At 40.1% G+C, this 16,100-nt stretch overlaps 1 protein-coding gene across 2 annotated transcripts; it reads left to right on the top strand.

Annotated features, from left to right (window-relative positions):
* The first annotated feature begins 2,726 nt into the window (after positions 1–2,726).
* On the top strand, positions 2,727–14,581 carry GGCT (gamma-glutamylcyclotransferase). 2 transcript variants are annotated; one of them, XM_019799682.2, is made up of 5 exons: positions 2,727–4,267; positions 6,260–6,380; positions 10,959–11,104; positions 12,404–12,536; positions 14,386–14,581. In XM_019799682.2, the coding sequence occupies exons 1-5, from the start codon at positions 4,140–4,142 to the stop codon at positions 14,527–14,529; spliced, it is 672 nt and encodes a 223-aa protein (XP_019655241.2). In that variant the 5' UTR covers positions 2,727–4,139; the 3' UTR covers positions 14,530–14,581. The 2 variants fall into 2 exon arrangements, with proteins under 2 accessions (XP_019655241.2, XP_011223329.1); XM_011225027.3 differs by lacking the exons at positions 2,727–4,267; positions 6,260–6,380 and adding an exon at positions 6,648–7,124.
* Positions 14,582–16,100: the final 1,519 nt, after the last annotated feature.

Genomic DNA, 16,100 nt, shown 5'->3' with positions numbered 1-16,100 from the left:
CAAATGGAGTCATACAATCTGTGACCTTTCATGTCTGGCTTTTTTCAGTTACCATAATGGGTTTTCTTAGGTTCATCCACCATGTAGCATGTATCAGTACTTCATTCCTTTTTATGGCTGAATAATATTCCATTGTATGGATATACCACCTTTTATTTATCCATTCATCAGCTGACGGACTTTGGGTTATTTCCACCTTTGGACTGTTGTGAGTACTGCTGCTGTGAATATCCGTGCATAAGTAAGTGTTGGAGTCCCTGTTTTCAGTTTGTTTGGTTATATACCTAGGAGAGGAATTGTTGGATCATGGAAATAAAATTCTAAAGCATATGGTTTCTAATAAAATTCATATGATTTAGCTAGCTTGAGACAGTTTTTAATGCATCTAAAAAAGATGCATGTAAAATGTACTACCCTCAGGAAGCTTAGAGGATGCCTTACTGAAGCAAGTTTCTCCTCCACACAAAACACACCTATTTCTCCCATGAACAACTGTCACTTTTAGTGAGCCATCTGAGTTTCTGTTACTCAGCTATCTAGAGTTTCTGTTGTTTTCTCAGCCAATAAGCATTTAACAAAGACAATAAGTAGAGATGCCTTTTGGGAGCTCTATTATTGGGATGTGTTGTATTCATGTGAAAGCAGAAAATAATGAGGAAGAAAAAAGGTTGACACCAGCACTAGATCAGCTATTCTGGAAAGATTCCCAAACATCCAGAGTTGTTTTACAGTCAAGTAAAATGCTTCATTTGAGTGTATGTCTCTGAGAAGTGTTAATTGTTGATTAAATATTGTTGAATAGACTGAAAACACGAAATCCAAGCACATTAATTAAGCAGAGAGTTCAAGCATAGTTCTCACTTTCCATAAATGTTTCCAAATGCTTAATCTAGGCCTCACTCCAAAGCCATTCTTCCTATGGGGACATGGAGAAAACCTTGGCTCTCCTCTAATTATTATACATGATATTAAGACTTTACTAAGTTTAAATTACCAGGAAGAAAAGAATGAGGTCTGTTGCCAAGGGAAACATTGGGATTCTCACTAAAGTAAATCTACATTCTAAAGTGTTATTGCTTCTATTACAGCTATTGTTGGCAGTAGAAACATGCAGCAATATTCTTCTTTTATGTTTTAATTTCAGTTGAACTTAAAGTGTTGCAAATAATATGGACATATAAACCGAGAAGATGAGTGTATTAATTATGATTCAGTTTATCCAACTTTAACATTGACAGTAGTAAATCTTGGGATTGGTACATCTTGATCTAATGTAGCTATGGTAAATGACATGGAGACGGCTGAATTGCTGTATTTCCAGAACCTCTTGGAAGGGACTTAAGGTTGTCAGTAGGATCTAGCAGGTCATTGTCCTAGAATATACGTGTGGCCTTCCCCTAAACCAGACTGGGAAAATATTCTAGGTCTTGTATCCACGGGCATCCCACAGGGCAAAGAGGGACGATCCAGATAGACACATTGAGATTCTGCCACTGCAGGCCTCTCAGAATGGGGTTGTAACCCTTCACAGAGCAAGGCTGACCTGCTCTGGCCTAATTATCTGACCGGTTGAGAGGCAGACCCAATTGGGAATGTGTTTGCTGGTTCTGCTTTTATTTTGGACAATTTATTTAATCACCCTCTTTTTACCCTCCTGACATTAGATCTCCAAGATTCTGACTTAAAATTCCATAGGATATGAATTTAATAATATATGTATTTTTAAATAATGAAAGTAATACAGGAATACATGCTCGAACATGGAAAAAATATTGAAGAATACAGAATGAAGAAAATGAAAGCTCTTTGTCCAACCTGCTTCCCTATACCCCACCCCTCCAATTCCGTTCCCTTCCCACAGGTAAGCACTGTTAGCAGTTTGGTGCATGCCTTTCCAAAGTGTATGGTTATAGATATAAATACATATAGAGATAAGCACTCTTTTTTTACTAAGCACTAAAAAACTGTATTGGAACCACTTTCCAGGGTTAGTCTCAGAACAAGAATACGGATTCTCTGTCAAACTTCCTGAGAAATAACTGCCTACCAGAATTTTACTTTTTTTTCCCCCAGGACACTTCTGATTTAATATATTCTGGCAGGCTGCCCAGTCATGTGGCCATGAGCTGGGAGGAGATATAAATATAAATACCATTATGGCTAATAAAATATATGAAGAATCCTGTATGTTAAAGCATTAGTATGAATTTTTAAATCTTAAATCAGAGCTGAAGGACAAATGCCTCTCAGTAAGTCAAGGAAAGCCGGAAAAAAAAATAGAGAAAAGAAGGGTTTGGGAGTCTCCGTGAAGGATAGGGGAGATTTTGACTCTGATTCGATTAATCAGCAAATATTTATTATTCATCTGTGCTGTGGTAAGCACTGTAGGTGTACAAGAAGATAAGGTGTAGTCCCTGCCTCCAAAGGGCTTACCATCAGTGGGAAATCAGACTGGCCAAATAGAATGGAATCAGATAAGAAAAAGCTTTCACAAGAGCTTGAACTTGATCAAGTAGTAAACGACAGCCAGCCTCACAAGGTTTCTGCACAAAGGAGTGATACGATAAAAGCAAATTAGAAGAACGTCTTTGGGGGTACCTGGGTGGCTCAGTTGATTAAGTGTCTGCCTTCATCTGGGGTCATGATCCTGGGATCCCAGGGTCCTGGGATTGAGCCCTGTTTCAGGCTCCCTGCTCAGCAGGGAGTCTCCTTCTCCCTCTCCCTCCGTCCCTTCCACCGACTCATGCATGTGCTCGCTCGCTCTCAAATAAATAAAATCTTAAAAAAAAAAGACTTCTAGACTTGTCTCCCCTTCCCTAAGATGAACCCACTACTCCATTGAAATTGAACTATTTACCGTTCCCCAAACCCCTTCCGTGCTGTTCTCATGAGATCCCCCACCCTTACCCCATCTCCAGAGAAAAGCAGAGTCAGGGAAAACAGTTAGAAAGCTGTTGCAGTAATCCAGGTGTGGGCTGATGCCACCAGGGAGAGGTAGTGAGTGTGAGAATGCAGAGGATGGCTGATGGCAGCAGATCTTCCTGATTGGACACAGGGTTTGAAAGAAAGAGATGAGTCAAAGGTAACTCATTTTAGGCTTGAGGCAGCAAAAACAATTCCTTCTCCATAACTGCTTATTCCTCATCCTTGCAGTTGTTGGAGGTTCGTATTTATTTCCTACTGCCTGTGTAACCTGGGACCACATATAATTAATGATTTCTCTATACTTTAGGTCACTAGTATATATTTATTTAAAATAATACAGGTAGAGCAAAATACTTGGGAGCTAGAAGGCTTCAAGACACACTCTAAAATATTGTTGTGGGATTAAAAATGCCGCATTTCACATAACCTATGTGCATTTAATAGAACGTTTCATTTCCTTATTAGTGTGGTTTGGAATATAAGGCTTATGAGACTATCTTGTGAAAACCAAAGTGAGAAATTCGGCTGGGTCCAGTAACAGCTGGAGCCAGGCACCTCAGTGAGCTCAGGGCTTGGATTTCTCTAGCTCCATTCTCTCCTTAGGTGTGGTCTGCTTTCTTCTCAGTCACTCAGGTCACCTGCCTCCTCTACCCATTCCATCTGACACCAGGTCTGAGACCACCAGGCTTCGCAGTTTGAGAAATCTGGGAATCAGTACCCAGGAATGACTAGAATCAGAGGGTTTGGCCGTTAAACTAGGTGCCTGTCATTGCTAGCTACAACCTGGGGCAAGTGAGTTAACCTACTGCACCTCAGTCTCTTCAACTGTAAAATGAGAATAATCTTAGTACTATCCCCATAGGGCTATTTTCAGGATTAAATGAGTTAATATATATGAGTTTAGATTGGTGCCTGGCATTTGGTAAGTGCTCAGTGAATGTTAACTATTAACCAAGCTTGGGTTAAATTTGGAAGAACAAAACCCTTGCTCTCTTTTGCTTTAGCCAACAGGGGTCAGTACACAGCAATCTACAGCTAAATAAAATGCTTAAGGGACGTAAAAAAAAAAGATTTTCAGTGTTTGAGGAAACATCAGTGCTTCAGAAAATTTTTGTAAAATGGTGTTAAGAAAAATCAGTCACCATAAAATTAAGCAATGAGTGAGAAACATAGGAAGAGAAAAAAGGTGAAAATAATGAAATAATACATTTAGAATGTCTAAAAGCAATTTAAAATGCAGAAGGCCATTTTCAGTGGGAATACCAAAGCAGAGGCCTTGGGAATTCATGACCCAGTGGAACACTACTGCCAACAAGAGCAGCTTCCTCACTGAAGTAACCAAGTACGTATTTCAATTTCTACCTTGATGCTTGGGGGATGGGAGAGGGCATGGACCATCCTATGTTCCGATTACGTAACAACGTTATTGCTTATTGAGTGCTCGCTGTATGCCAAGTGCTTTACACACATCACATCACCATATTTCTTTTTTGACTCTTTAACATGAAAATGTGGAAATATATAGGAGAGGATAGAATGATAAAATGAACATCCATATACACATCAATCAATTGAACAGTTAACACTTAACATATTTAAATTTTTCTAAATTATTTAAAAATATAGATATCAAACATTTTACCGCAAAATACATTAATATGTATGTCTAAAAATAGAGACATTTTTCCAAATAAGCACAATGCTATTATCATACCTAATAAAAAAGCAATTGTTTAATAGCCTCTCTTGCCCTAGTTCGTATTCAGATTTAATTGTCCCCAAAATCTTTTTTTTTTTTAAGGCAACCCTTTTTTTTTTTTTTAAGATTTTTTATTTATTTATTTGATGGAGAGAGAGACAGCCAGCGAGAGAAGGAACACAAGCAGGGGGAATGGGAGAGGAAGAAGCAGGCTCACAGCGGAGGAGCCTGCTGTGGGACTTGATTCCAGAACGCTGGGATCACGCCCTGAGCTGAAGGCAGACGCCTAACGACTGAGCCACCCAGGCGCCCCACAAAATCTTTTATATCTGGTTTATTGAACCAGAACCAAGGACAAGCCATTGCATGTAGTTATTATGTCTCTTAGGTTTCTTTTAATCTGGAACAGCCTGCTCTCAGTCCTGTTTTTTTTTTTTTAATAATTACACTGACTTAATTTAAGAGACAGCCAAATTTGTTTAGCAGGGTGTCCTACCATTTGTTCAGAATTTTTCTGATTGTTTCCTCTTGGTGTCATTTTATTCTATCCTTGTAGTTCCTGGTTGAGCTTGATTATATAGAAGTGAAAGAATTTGAGAACAAATACTTCACAGACAATACTGGGGCTTTATATTGTATCACATTAGGAGGCACATAATGTCAGATTGGTTGCTTTTAGTGATTATAAAATTGACCCAGCTTAAAATGGGAGGGACCAGATTCCTTCATTGTCATTATGTTTTTCTTCTGACTACAGCTAGCAATCCCTGGAGGATAATTTGGCCGTAGGTGAATATTCTATTTCCTGTCTCCCTTTCACCAAATGGTTTCATTGATGATCCTGGAATGAATCTGTTATTTCATTAGGGGCTACAGTATGGTGATTTTCTAATTCTATCATTCATCTTACATTATTTAGCTGGCATACTTTTATAAAGAGAACTGTTTCCTCATCAACTGGGACTGTTTGGTTACCCTGAAATACAGATGCAAGTAGAAGGGCAGGAAAAATGTTTATTTTCTTAAATTACCACTTTTCAGAGTAAAGAGTTGCTGTAATAGTTAGCATGGCAAATGAGGCTTTTTAAAAATTGTTTTCTATATTTGGTTTACTCTTTTGGTGGGACTTTGATGTTTGACATTTTCAATCAATTTCAGTCATTCTTTCTGGTGCTCAAATTGTTCTAATTTTGGCCAGTGGGCATTCCTTCAAGCTGGCTCCCATGTCCTTTTGAAAGGACCTCGTTTTTCTTGGATACTTCCAGACTTTACTGTCACAAGATGTCACAAGATGTCCCAAGCTTTCCTATTCATTCCCATCTTTTGACCTGTCATAAACCATTTCTCCAAGGAGCCCTGGGACCTTTTAGTGAAAAGTGGTATTTAGAGATCAAAATCTGGGTGCCAAGAATGACCACTGCCCTGAGTTCAAATTTATATTTTCATTTCAAAGTTAACGATATAAGGTTTTATTTCTTGTTTTTATACGTTTATATCTTATTTTACACTGGAGTTTTTGCACCTAATAACATTAACAAAATTATTCTTTAAATACTTAAACCAACCCTGTGAGATAGGGTATCATAAGTTATATAACTGTGATAATAATTTATGTTAAAATCTCTATTTTACGAGGAGGAAACCGATGAGAGGTGCCCAACCTTACGTGGCCAGTAAATGGCAGCGTCGGGATTTGAACCTGGCACGCTACTTCCTCCGGGAAGGGAGCCCCACACCTTCGGAGGGGCTTCTTCACGTAAGTGATCGGGGATGGGGATGCGAGAACCAGCATATGGAGGAATTGACCCGTCGCGACCGACTGCTTCAAATCGGGAGGGCAGGGCGGGGGCGAGCTCTCTAAGAGCACGAAACGCCAGGGAACCACCCATGCACCAGCTGAAGGTGGGGAAACCTGGTTAGGACCCCACGCGGCGCAACCCCTAAACCGAACCCACCCGACCTGACCCGCCTCCGCGTAGCGCCCCCCCAGCCACCCACGCACCAATCATAGGGAGCCTTGAGCTTCGGGGCGGGACAACAGAGGAGCATGTCCAATGAAGAATCGGCTCCCGGCCGCCTCAGGGCTGAGCATTTCAGAATCCTAACTGGCGAACAGAGAGGAGGTGGCGGGCTTGGCCAATCATAGGGGGAGACTCCACATTTGGGACCGGCAGCCAATCAGAAGAGCGGTCGCTGCCAATCAGAAGAGCGGTCGCCGCCGACTCGCCCGGCCCACGCTTCCCGCCTTTCCGCTAACTCCAGAAGCCCCGTCTCGTTAGCCACAGGAGTTGGGACGCTCACAGTCGTCTCCTCACAGTCTTCCCGTCGACCCCGGGGCCGTGCGGGTGTCTGGTGGGACATGGCGAACTCGGGCTGTGAGGAGCTCCGGGGCCAGGAGGGGGAGAGTTTTCTGTACTTCGCCTACGGTAGCAATCTTCTGACTGAGCGGATCCACCTCCGAAACCCGTCGGCCGCGTTCTGCTGCGTGGCCCGCCTTCAGGTCAGTGCTGCCGCGTGCTGCCCCTGCAGCGTTGTGCCCACCCTGCGGACGAGGGGGCAGGATTTTGAGAAGTCGCTTTCTCGGGGCTGGGAATGCACTTCCTGCCGGTGAGAGGACGTCGGGGCTGTCTTCGCCGTCTGGCTTCCGCCCTCCTGGGCAAGCCCGCCTCGCCCCCACAGCACTGTGCCCGCCCGGCGGCTGTGCGCCCCGCCCCACCCCACCCCCGGGGTCCCTGAGCCCCCCTGCTGACTTGCCCCGGGAGGCTCGTTGTGCCCAGACCTGGTCGCCTCTCTTGGCCACCGACTTAGGGGGGCGCTCACGGCATCCGCTCGCCTGGTGCCTCCCAGAAGGCTTCTCTGTCGCAAGTCAGGGAATCCGTTGCTTTCTCTTCCCCATCACACCTTCGCTACAGGGCTTGTCAGCTGGTATTGTAAAACTCCGTTCACCTGTGTGTTTGCTCCTGATGAGAGAGGTCCTGAAAGCTGGCACCGTGTCGTAATCGTAGTAACGGTTGTGCTCAGTTAAGTCAGGTGGCTGGCTGAAGCGTCACCCGCCTTGGTGAAAGTCAAGGCTCTTCAGGGCCGCCTGGCTGGCTCAGTCAGAGGAGCATGGGACTCTTGGTCTCAGCGTCTGAGTTCGAGCCAAGCCACACGTTGGGCGTAGAGATTACTTAAATAAATAAAAAAGAATAATTGCTCTTCCATACAATCCATTCATTCCTTTGGTAGACTTTTTCCCCTGCAGATAAAAAAGTGATAAAGTGGGCTGCCTTGAGGACCTGTCCACGTCTATAGGAGGGACACCCCCCAAAATTATGTACAAAACCTTTTGACATTGTCAAATTAGACAAACATGGTCTCTGCTGTGGTTGTCAGAGTTCTTAGTTGCAAGCAACAGAAAGTGGCTGATTTAAGCAGAAAAAGAATGCGTTTGAAAGACTGTTGGAGGAGTCACAGAATGACCAGGAAGGTAGGACCACAGAGCTGATAAAACAGGGAGGCATAGGGGACCCTGGCTGAGTCAGTGGGTGGAGCATGGGACTCTTGATCTCAGGGTTGTGAGTTCAAGCCCCACTTTGGATGCGGAGGCTACTTTAAAAACAAACAAAACTAAAAACAGGCAGGCATAAAGGGAGGCACAGCAACCACAACAGCCAGTATCACAGCTAGAACCAGCCCAGGAGGCCACTGGTGTGCCACTGCTGAACTTGGTAAACATGAACACTTCGTTGTGCATCACTGACACTGCCTACTCTGGACCTTGCCTGCTACTGTCACTACACCCCTGCAGTTCCTGAAACCTAGATGTAGCCACCACCTCCAGGGTGCAGTTTCTGCTGTCTTTGGGCACTAGCACTAGCTTCTAATTCAAATCCCAGGTGGGTGTCCTGTTTGGCAAACTCTTGGCCACGTGCCCATGCCCTGAGTGCAAGCAAAGCTGGGAGAACCAACTGCTGGCATTTGAAGCCTCAAAAATGGGAGTTGGGCTCTAGCACTTTCTACCCCCCAGACTCCTAAGGTAGGGAATTGTCCAAATGCGGAAAAGAAGTTCAGATACTTATAGTTGGGACAAGTGGAAGAGCTATCAAGCAAATGATTACTGAATTACAGATATGGTGAGTTTAAAAAGGAGACATGTTGTAACTTCCTCTCAGTTTTGCTGTGAACCTAAAACTGCTCTAAAAAAAGTGAAGTCTTTAAAAAAAAAAAAAAACCTACGAGGTGCTTTGGGAGTGTATGACTTGGGGTCCCGACCTAAGGGCTTAGTAAAGCTTTTCCTGAAAATATCACTTTTAAGCTGAGACCTGAATGATTGGGCAGGGGGAGTCAGAGGAAAGAGAAGAAACAGCATATACAGATGACCTCAGGAAAGAAGCTGGATCATCCAGCTGCTGTGCCTGGAGTTTAGTGTGTGAGGGGGATATAGCTTGACAACTAAAGAGGTAGGGAAGGACCATGTGTTACAGGACCACAGAGGCCAAAGAAGACTGGTCTTTAATCTTGAGAGCAATGAAAAGATACATGGCAGAATTTAAGCAAATGAAAGATTAGATTTACAACTTTGAAAGCTCATTCTGGCTGTTATGGAAAATGGATTGGAAGGGGAGACAACAGTGGATGTGGGGAGCCCAGTTAGAAAGCTTTTGTAGTAATCCATGCTTGAACTGGGTTGGGGAGATATTTAGGGGATAACAATGTTAGGCCTTGGTGATTGATTGTGAAGGGAGGAAGAGGTAACAGGGGTGACTAAGGTTTTTGGTGCAATAGGGTGGATGGTGGTGATATTTGTAAAGAGAAGAGGAGAATCAGTTTTGGAGGGAAGGTCAAGCTCAGCTTAAACATATTGAGTTTGGGGTGCTTGTTATACATCCAAGTGAGCAGAAAAATATTAGTGAGCATTTATTAAGTACTCATTGTGTGGTAGGCCCTGTTCTAAGCACTTTTGAAGTTTAGAAGAGAGCTCTGGGTTGGATTAAACGATGATTGGAATATTGGTTGGTATTTGAAGTCATTGGAGGGGATAGATCGTCTTGAGCAAATTGCTGATGAACAAGAAAAGGGGCCTAAACTGAGCCCTTAGCAACTCTACCATTTAAAGACCAGGTATGGAGGAGGAGTTAGCAAAGGGAATTGAGATCAGGGAAGAGTCTGAAAGTCAGGAAGGAGGCAGATCAAGACAGGGTCGTTAACTATGTGAGAAGCAGCTGAAAAGTGGAGCAAGAGGAGGATTGAAAATTGTTTATTGGATTTAGCAGTAGATAACCAGTACCTAATGTGGTTGTGACTTTTTATCAGCTCTCTTGATGTCCTGCCAGGGCTATTTGGTCCTAGAATATCCACTATACCAACTGAAGATACTGGCCATTCAAACCAACCTTTTTCCTGAAATGTCTGATATTTTTAAGAAAATAAAGGTGACAGGGATAAAATATAAACCTTAGATTTAGTATCTAGTCCAACGTTTTTTATTTTATTATTAAGGAAGCTAAGCTTTGGAAAGATGGAAAGAAATTTTCTACACCAAATGGCCAAGTAAGGGTTTTTAATCTTCCCCAGGATTCTCTCCTCTGATTATCCATCTCTGTAGGGAAGAAGCTAAACTAGAAACCTGGCTCCATTACTTATTAGTTGTGAGACCTTGGGCAAATTGCTTAATCTTTATAAGCCACAGTTTTTCTTGTTGTTAAATGGGTATAATAAAGTTGTTGGCAGGATAAAAATGACAGTCCACATAAAGCTCATAGTGCAGTTATAGAACCTAGTGATGTACTAGTGTTAGCTGCTCTTATGTTTATTATAGATGTAATAGTATAATTCATGAATGTTAGATTAACATTCGTAAGCGTACAAATCACCCTCAAATGCCAGCTTCTTGAAGGCAAACATGGTGATATATGCTAGAAGGATACTCTCTACATCCATAAAAGGAGGTTATAACCCCTATGTAGCTACCCAGCTTTAACAATTATGTATATATACTATGTTTGCCTCTAAGTTAAAATCTATGTGTATGTAGGTAGACTGGGAAGCAATTTTTAAAAATGAAAATAGGTACGTTAAGGCATTGGAATTATGGGCTTTTTTTAAAAACCTGTCTACGGATGCATATTATATATTCAATATACATTTCATTTTAAAGAAAAATATGAAAAAATATAGTCCTTGAGATCTGGTTCCTTGTTTATCTTTGTATTTTTTGCAGCTTCTTATGCAGAGAAGGAACTCAAAGTTTCTGTCTTAATTGCATGGTGTTCAAGGTGAAATTTTTTTATTTTGAGGAGGGAAAATTTGGTTCAAGTGGATATTGATCATATCATTTTGGTTTCCTTTGTAGGATTATAAGCTTGACTTTGGCAATTCCCAAGGCAAAACAAGTGAAACTTGGCATGGAGGTATAGCCACCATTTTTCAAAGTCCTGGCGATGAAGTATGGGGAGTAGTATGGAAAATGAACAAAAGCAATTTGAGTTCTCTGGATGAGTAGGTGACTCCTAATTATAAGTTAATTAGTAACTAATTCAGAAAGCGGATCATATGCAAAGATGTGTGTACGTGTGTGTGTATACATATATATATATTGGTTTTTTTCAAAACCATATACCACATTCTTTACACTTTAGAGGTAACATAAAAGGTATAATGTGCATATCTTAAAAAGAAAAGCCTAGGGGTGCCCAAGTGGCTCAGTCCATAGAGCATGCAACTCTTGATCTCAGTGTTGTGAGTTCAAGCCCCACATTGGGCACAGAGCCTACATTTAAAATTTTTAAAAAAAGCCTAGAAGGGTCATATATTCCAGTTGAGATTTGGGGGACGTTTATAATCTCTTCTGTAAAAAATGGAAGTCTTTATTTTTGTTCTGTTTATCTTTTATAAAAATCTCTTTTTAGTTTCATATTGCGAAAAGGCATGAAGATGTTTGTAATTGTTGCATCTTTTTATTGTTTTCAAAAGCAGTTCAGTTTTTTTTAGAGTCTGTTTTTTTTTTTTTTTTTTTTAAGATTTTAATTTATTTATTTGACAGAGATAGAGACAGCCAGCGAGAGAGGGAACACAAGCAGGGGGAGCGGGAGAGGAAGAAGCAGGCTCATAGCAGAAGAGCCTGACGTGGGGCTCGATCCCATAACGCCTGGATCACGCCCTGAGCCGAAGGCAGACGCCCAACCGCTGTGCCACCCAGGCGCCCCTAGAGTCTGTTTTTAAAAAATAATTCTTTAAGGCAGCAGTTGAATCAGTAAAAAAGTAATAATTTGTAAAACCTTGGACAACATACTAGAAATGTTCTGATACTTTTTACAACTAGAACTCCCAACTTTCTGTGTGGTAGAGCATGTATACAAAGAAAGTTGGCAGAAAAGAGTAGGACTTGAGAAGAACACATTAACTGATATGCTTGACACTTTATGTCACTGGTGAATGAGAGTGAGCCATTCTCTCTACTTTTCTCTGGGTGGATATTCTTTTGTCAGAACACATAGTCATTTTTTGTAAGCTAGAGAGCGATGTTGAGGGGTATAAAGGTTAAAATAACTGTATTCAAACATGGGTTTAGATAGGATAAATGTAGAGATCTGTTAGAAGTATACCAAATAATACTAAATCTGAGGCTTTCCAATTGAAATGCTAAGTTTACTTTTGATGTGGTAATATTTATAATATGTTCTACCATATCCCAAAATACATAGGTAGCAAGTACATCCATATATGGTTAAATTTTTAATCCAGTAAACTAACTTGGCTAAGTCAAATATGGTTAAAATTTGGCTGTTCTGATTTCAGGCAAGAAGGGGTTAAAAGTGGAACATATGTCCCAATAGAAGTTAATGTTTATACTCAAGAAGGAAAAATAACCTGTCGAAGTTATCAGATGAAAAATTATGAGAGTGCACCCCCATCTCCCCAATATAAAAAGGTAAGCTGCTTACAAAGACTGTTGGCAATTCCTTTTTAATTTTCACTGAGCTAAACTAAAAAAATACCTTGTTTTAAAAAGGTTTTGTGTGCATTTAATTCTATACAAACACTTCATTCTTATTTTTTTTCTTTCCCTACCCCTATGAACACTTCATTTTAATCAAAATGTTTTTAATGTGAAAATGATAGTTATTTACCTAACATGCAAATTGAAAAATGCTCAGATTTATTTGGAATGATAGAACCATGTTCCTCAAACAGATTTATTAAAAAAGACTTTGGAAATCTATATGAGCCATAATTCTAGATATGTGTTTTCTTTCCTAAAGTAGAAAATAACATGTATGCATGTATTTTTAGTGGATTTATTCTATACATAGGCTTTTGTAATCACTTTTTCTCTACAAAACAGTATCTCATAACACCAAGATTCATTTTTATGGGGAAAAAACATATTTCCTATTGCTGATATGTTTTCCATCCCTTGATGGAGGGGAAAAAATCACACTTTCAAAATAGAGAAACCACTCCCACAAACATAGGAAGAGAACATGGGATAGAAACCCCAACATCCCTTTTTAGAAACCCAAACTTGGATACTATTGGAAGGCCCAATCAGGACATGGCATGTGGAGTGGATGACCCAGTTCTAGGGCCTAATCTGGAATATTCTAGTATGGAGCCTAGAGGAATTAGCCTGTTATGGATCTGGGAAGTACCACTGAACATAGTTGCCTTTTATTACCTTATTTCATATCCCAGATTAAACTAAAACTGCTCCCCTAAACTTCACATTTTTTTAAAGAATGGTGTTTTTTCTTAATAGATCATGCCAGTTCTATATAATAAGTTTTTATCTTAATACAAAAATATTTTAAATTAGAATGACTAGAATAAAAAACACAAGAAATAACAGATGTTAGCGAGGATGTGGAGAAAAAGGAACCCTCATCCACTGTTGGTGGGAATGCAAGCTGGTGTAGCCACTGTGGAAAACAATGTGGAGGTTCCTCAAAAAATTAAAAATAGAATTACCATATGACCCAATAATTTCACTACTGGGTATTTACCCAAAGCAAACCAAAACATTAATTTGAAAAGATATATGCACCCCTATGTTTACTGCAGCATTATTTACAATAGCCAAGATATGGAAGCAACCCAAGTGTCCATCCATAGTTATGGCTAAATAAGACATGGTGTGTATGTGTATATATATACTCATACATACATACAATGGAATATTAGCCATAAAAAATAAAGAGATCTTGCTATTTACAACAACACGGATGGACCTAGCAGGTATCATGGTCAGTGAAATAAGTCAGACAGAAAGACAAAAACCATATGATTTCATTCATATGTGGAATCTATGAACAATCAAATGAACAGACAAAAAAATACCCAGACTCTTACATACAGAGAACAAACCAGTGGTTATCAGAGGGGAGGCGGGTGGGGGGAATGAAATAGGTGAAGGGGATTAAGAGCACACTTATCATGATGAGCACTGAGTAATGTAAAAAATTGTTAAATCATTATATTGTACACCTGAAACTAATATAACACTGTATGTTAATTATACTTCAGTTTTTAAAAATATTTTAAACCTTATTATTGAGTAAAGTTGATACTCCATGAGAATGTTATCATGTGACTTTGAAAACTCCCTGTACATTTATGCTCACTATGAGAGGAATGACTGTCTCTATTTTGTTCTATAATTGTTTATTCTAGAGTTATCTGAAACCTAATATTTCATACTCTGATACTGCACATAAAGCTGTGGTATATTAAATTATGTTCCTAATTAAAAGGTGTTTTTTGTTTATTTTAACCATGTCTAGGTCATTTGCCTAGGTGCAAAAGAAAATGGTTTGCCACTGGAGTATCAAAAGAAGTTAAATGCAATAGAACCAAATGACTACAAAGGAGAAGTCTCAGAAGAAATTGAAGACATTATCAGAAAGGGAGAAACAAAAGCTCATTAGAACATAATAGTATTTTGGTTAGAAATCTCAATTATAATAGAAAATACAGATATTTTCTGTATGTGCTAATATATTTTTAACATTTAGAAAAGAGATCTGAGGTATCTCTATGTTTAATATATTTTCAATGGTGCTCTGAAGGGATATCTTACTTATGTGATTCCTTGTTTTCAGACTCTAAAAGGAAACTAGGTTAGACATTAGATAATTGAGGGGTGCCTGGGTTTCCCAATCAGTTAGACGTCTGCCTTCGGCTCAGGTCATGATCCCAGGGTCCTGGGATTGAGTCCCGCATCAGGCTATCTGCTCAGCAGGGAGCCTGCTTCTCTCTCTGCCTGCTGCTCCACCTGCTTGTGCTCTCTCTCTCTGTGTCAAATAAATAAATAAATAAAATCTTAAAAAAAAAAAGAAAGAAATTAGATAATTGAAAAGGAGGCCGTGAGGCACTGGAATGCGTGGCAAATGGAAGTAGGTACTCCTATGAACACTTGTTTTCTGGAGTTTGAGTGTATTCTTGCTCTGTGACAAAGGAGAGATTTGCAACTTGATCATGCTGGTGAATTGCTCTACTTTGGGATTTTTTTAATCGGCTTAATAAGAGCTAGCAAATTGCAGAGACAGTTGATAATTTTTTTTTAATTTAAAAATGGCATACTGTTCTTAGAGAAATAAATGTATTTGTGGTTTAACCTGTATTCCCTACTAAAGTACGATATTTTGCTTTGTTAGAGACTCATTGATATGAGTCTCACACACCCTGGGTCTGTTGTTGGCTGTACACAGTCCATACTAGAGGGTTATTGCACAGACTCTGGAATCAGGCAGCCTAGGATCACTTGTCAGTTCTACCACATTCTAGCTGGGAGACTTGGGATTATTTGACTCTGTGCCTCAGTTTGCTCAACTATTGAGTGAGGGCAGTTGAAACACCTATGTCTTAGGATTATTTTGAAGAGTAAATATATATAATAAGGTTAGAACAGAGCCTGGCACATAATAAATATTAGAAATCACTAATGTTCTTATTGAAGAATTAAATTTATACAGAGCCATCCTTGGAACAGGATTTTAAAGTAGGAGAGTCAGGATTACGAGGGGAAAAGATTGTATGGAAGCTCTAGTTTGACTCTTGGCTTCATAAATTTATTTCCTGAACAAAAGGAAAGAAGAGTCATGAATAAAGTAGCACTGGTTATCAAAAAATCAGGTCTCTGGAATGCAGTGAGCTAGACTTTTGAAACAGGTTATTGGAATGAAGTGAGCTAGCTGCAGGAACATAAAGATTTGGTTTGTTCCCTTGGGAAAAATAACCAAAGAACTTTTCGGCTACGGCTGTTGAAGTGGGACTGAACCACAGACTTCAGGTTAGATCATGGTTATAGCTGTTACACCTCACTGTTTTCAAGTATACCCTCTAATATTCTAGTTTTCTCCAGTTCCTAACTCCTCCCAAGAAGACCAAGTTTGTCAGTACCCAGAACTCAGTTATGGTAATATAGTGAGCAAGGCTCAGTATTGATATAAAAATAGAATATTATTCTCCTAATCTAGCTTACCCACCTAAAATGACA

Source organism: Ailuropoda melanoleuca, chromosome 1 (genome assembly GCF_002007445.2).
Source record: "Ailuropoda melanoleuca isolate Jingjing chromosome 1, ASM200744v2, whole genome shotgun sequence".
NCBI classification, from domain to species: domain Eukaryota; kingdom Metazoa; phylum Chordata; class Mammalia; order Carnivora; family Ursidae; genus Ailuropoda; species Ailuropoda melanoleuca.
Note: the sequence above shows the minus strand (reverse complement) of the source record. Positions and strands in the feature narration are given on the sequence as shown.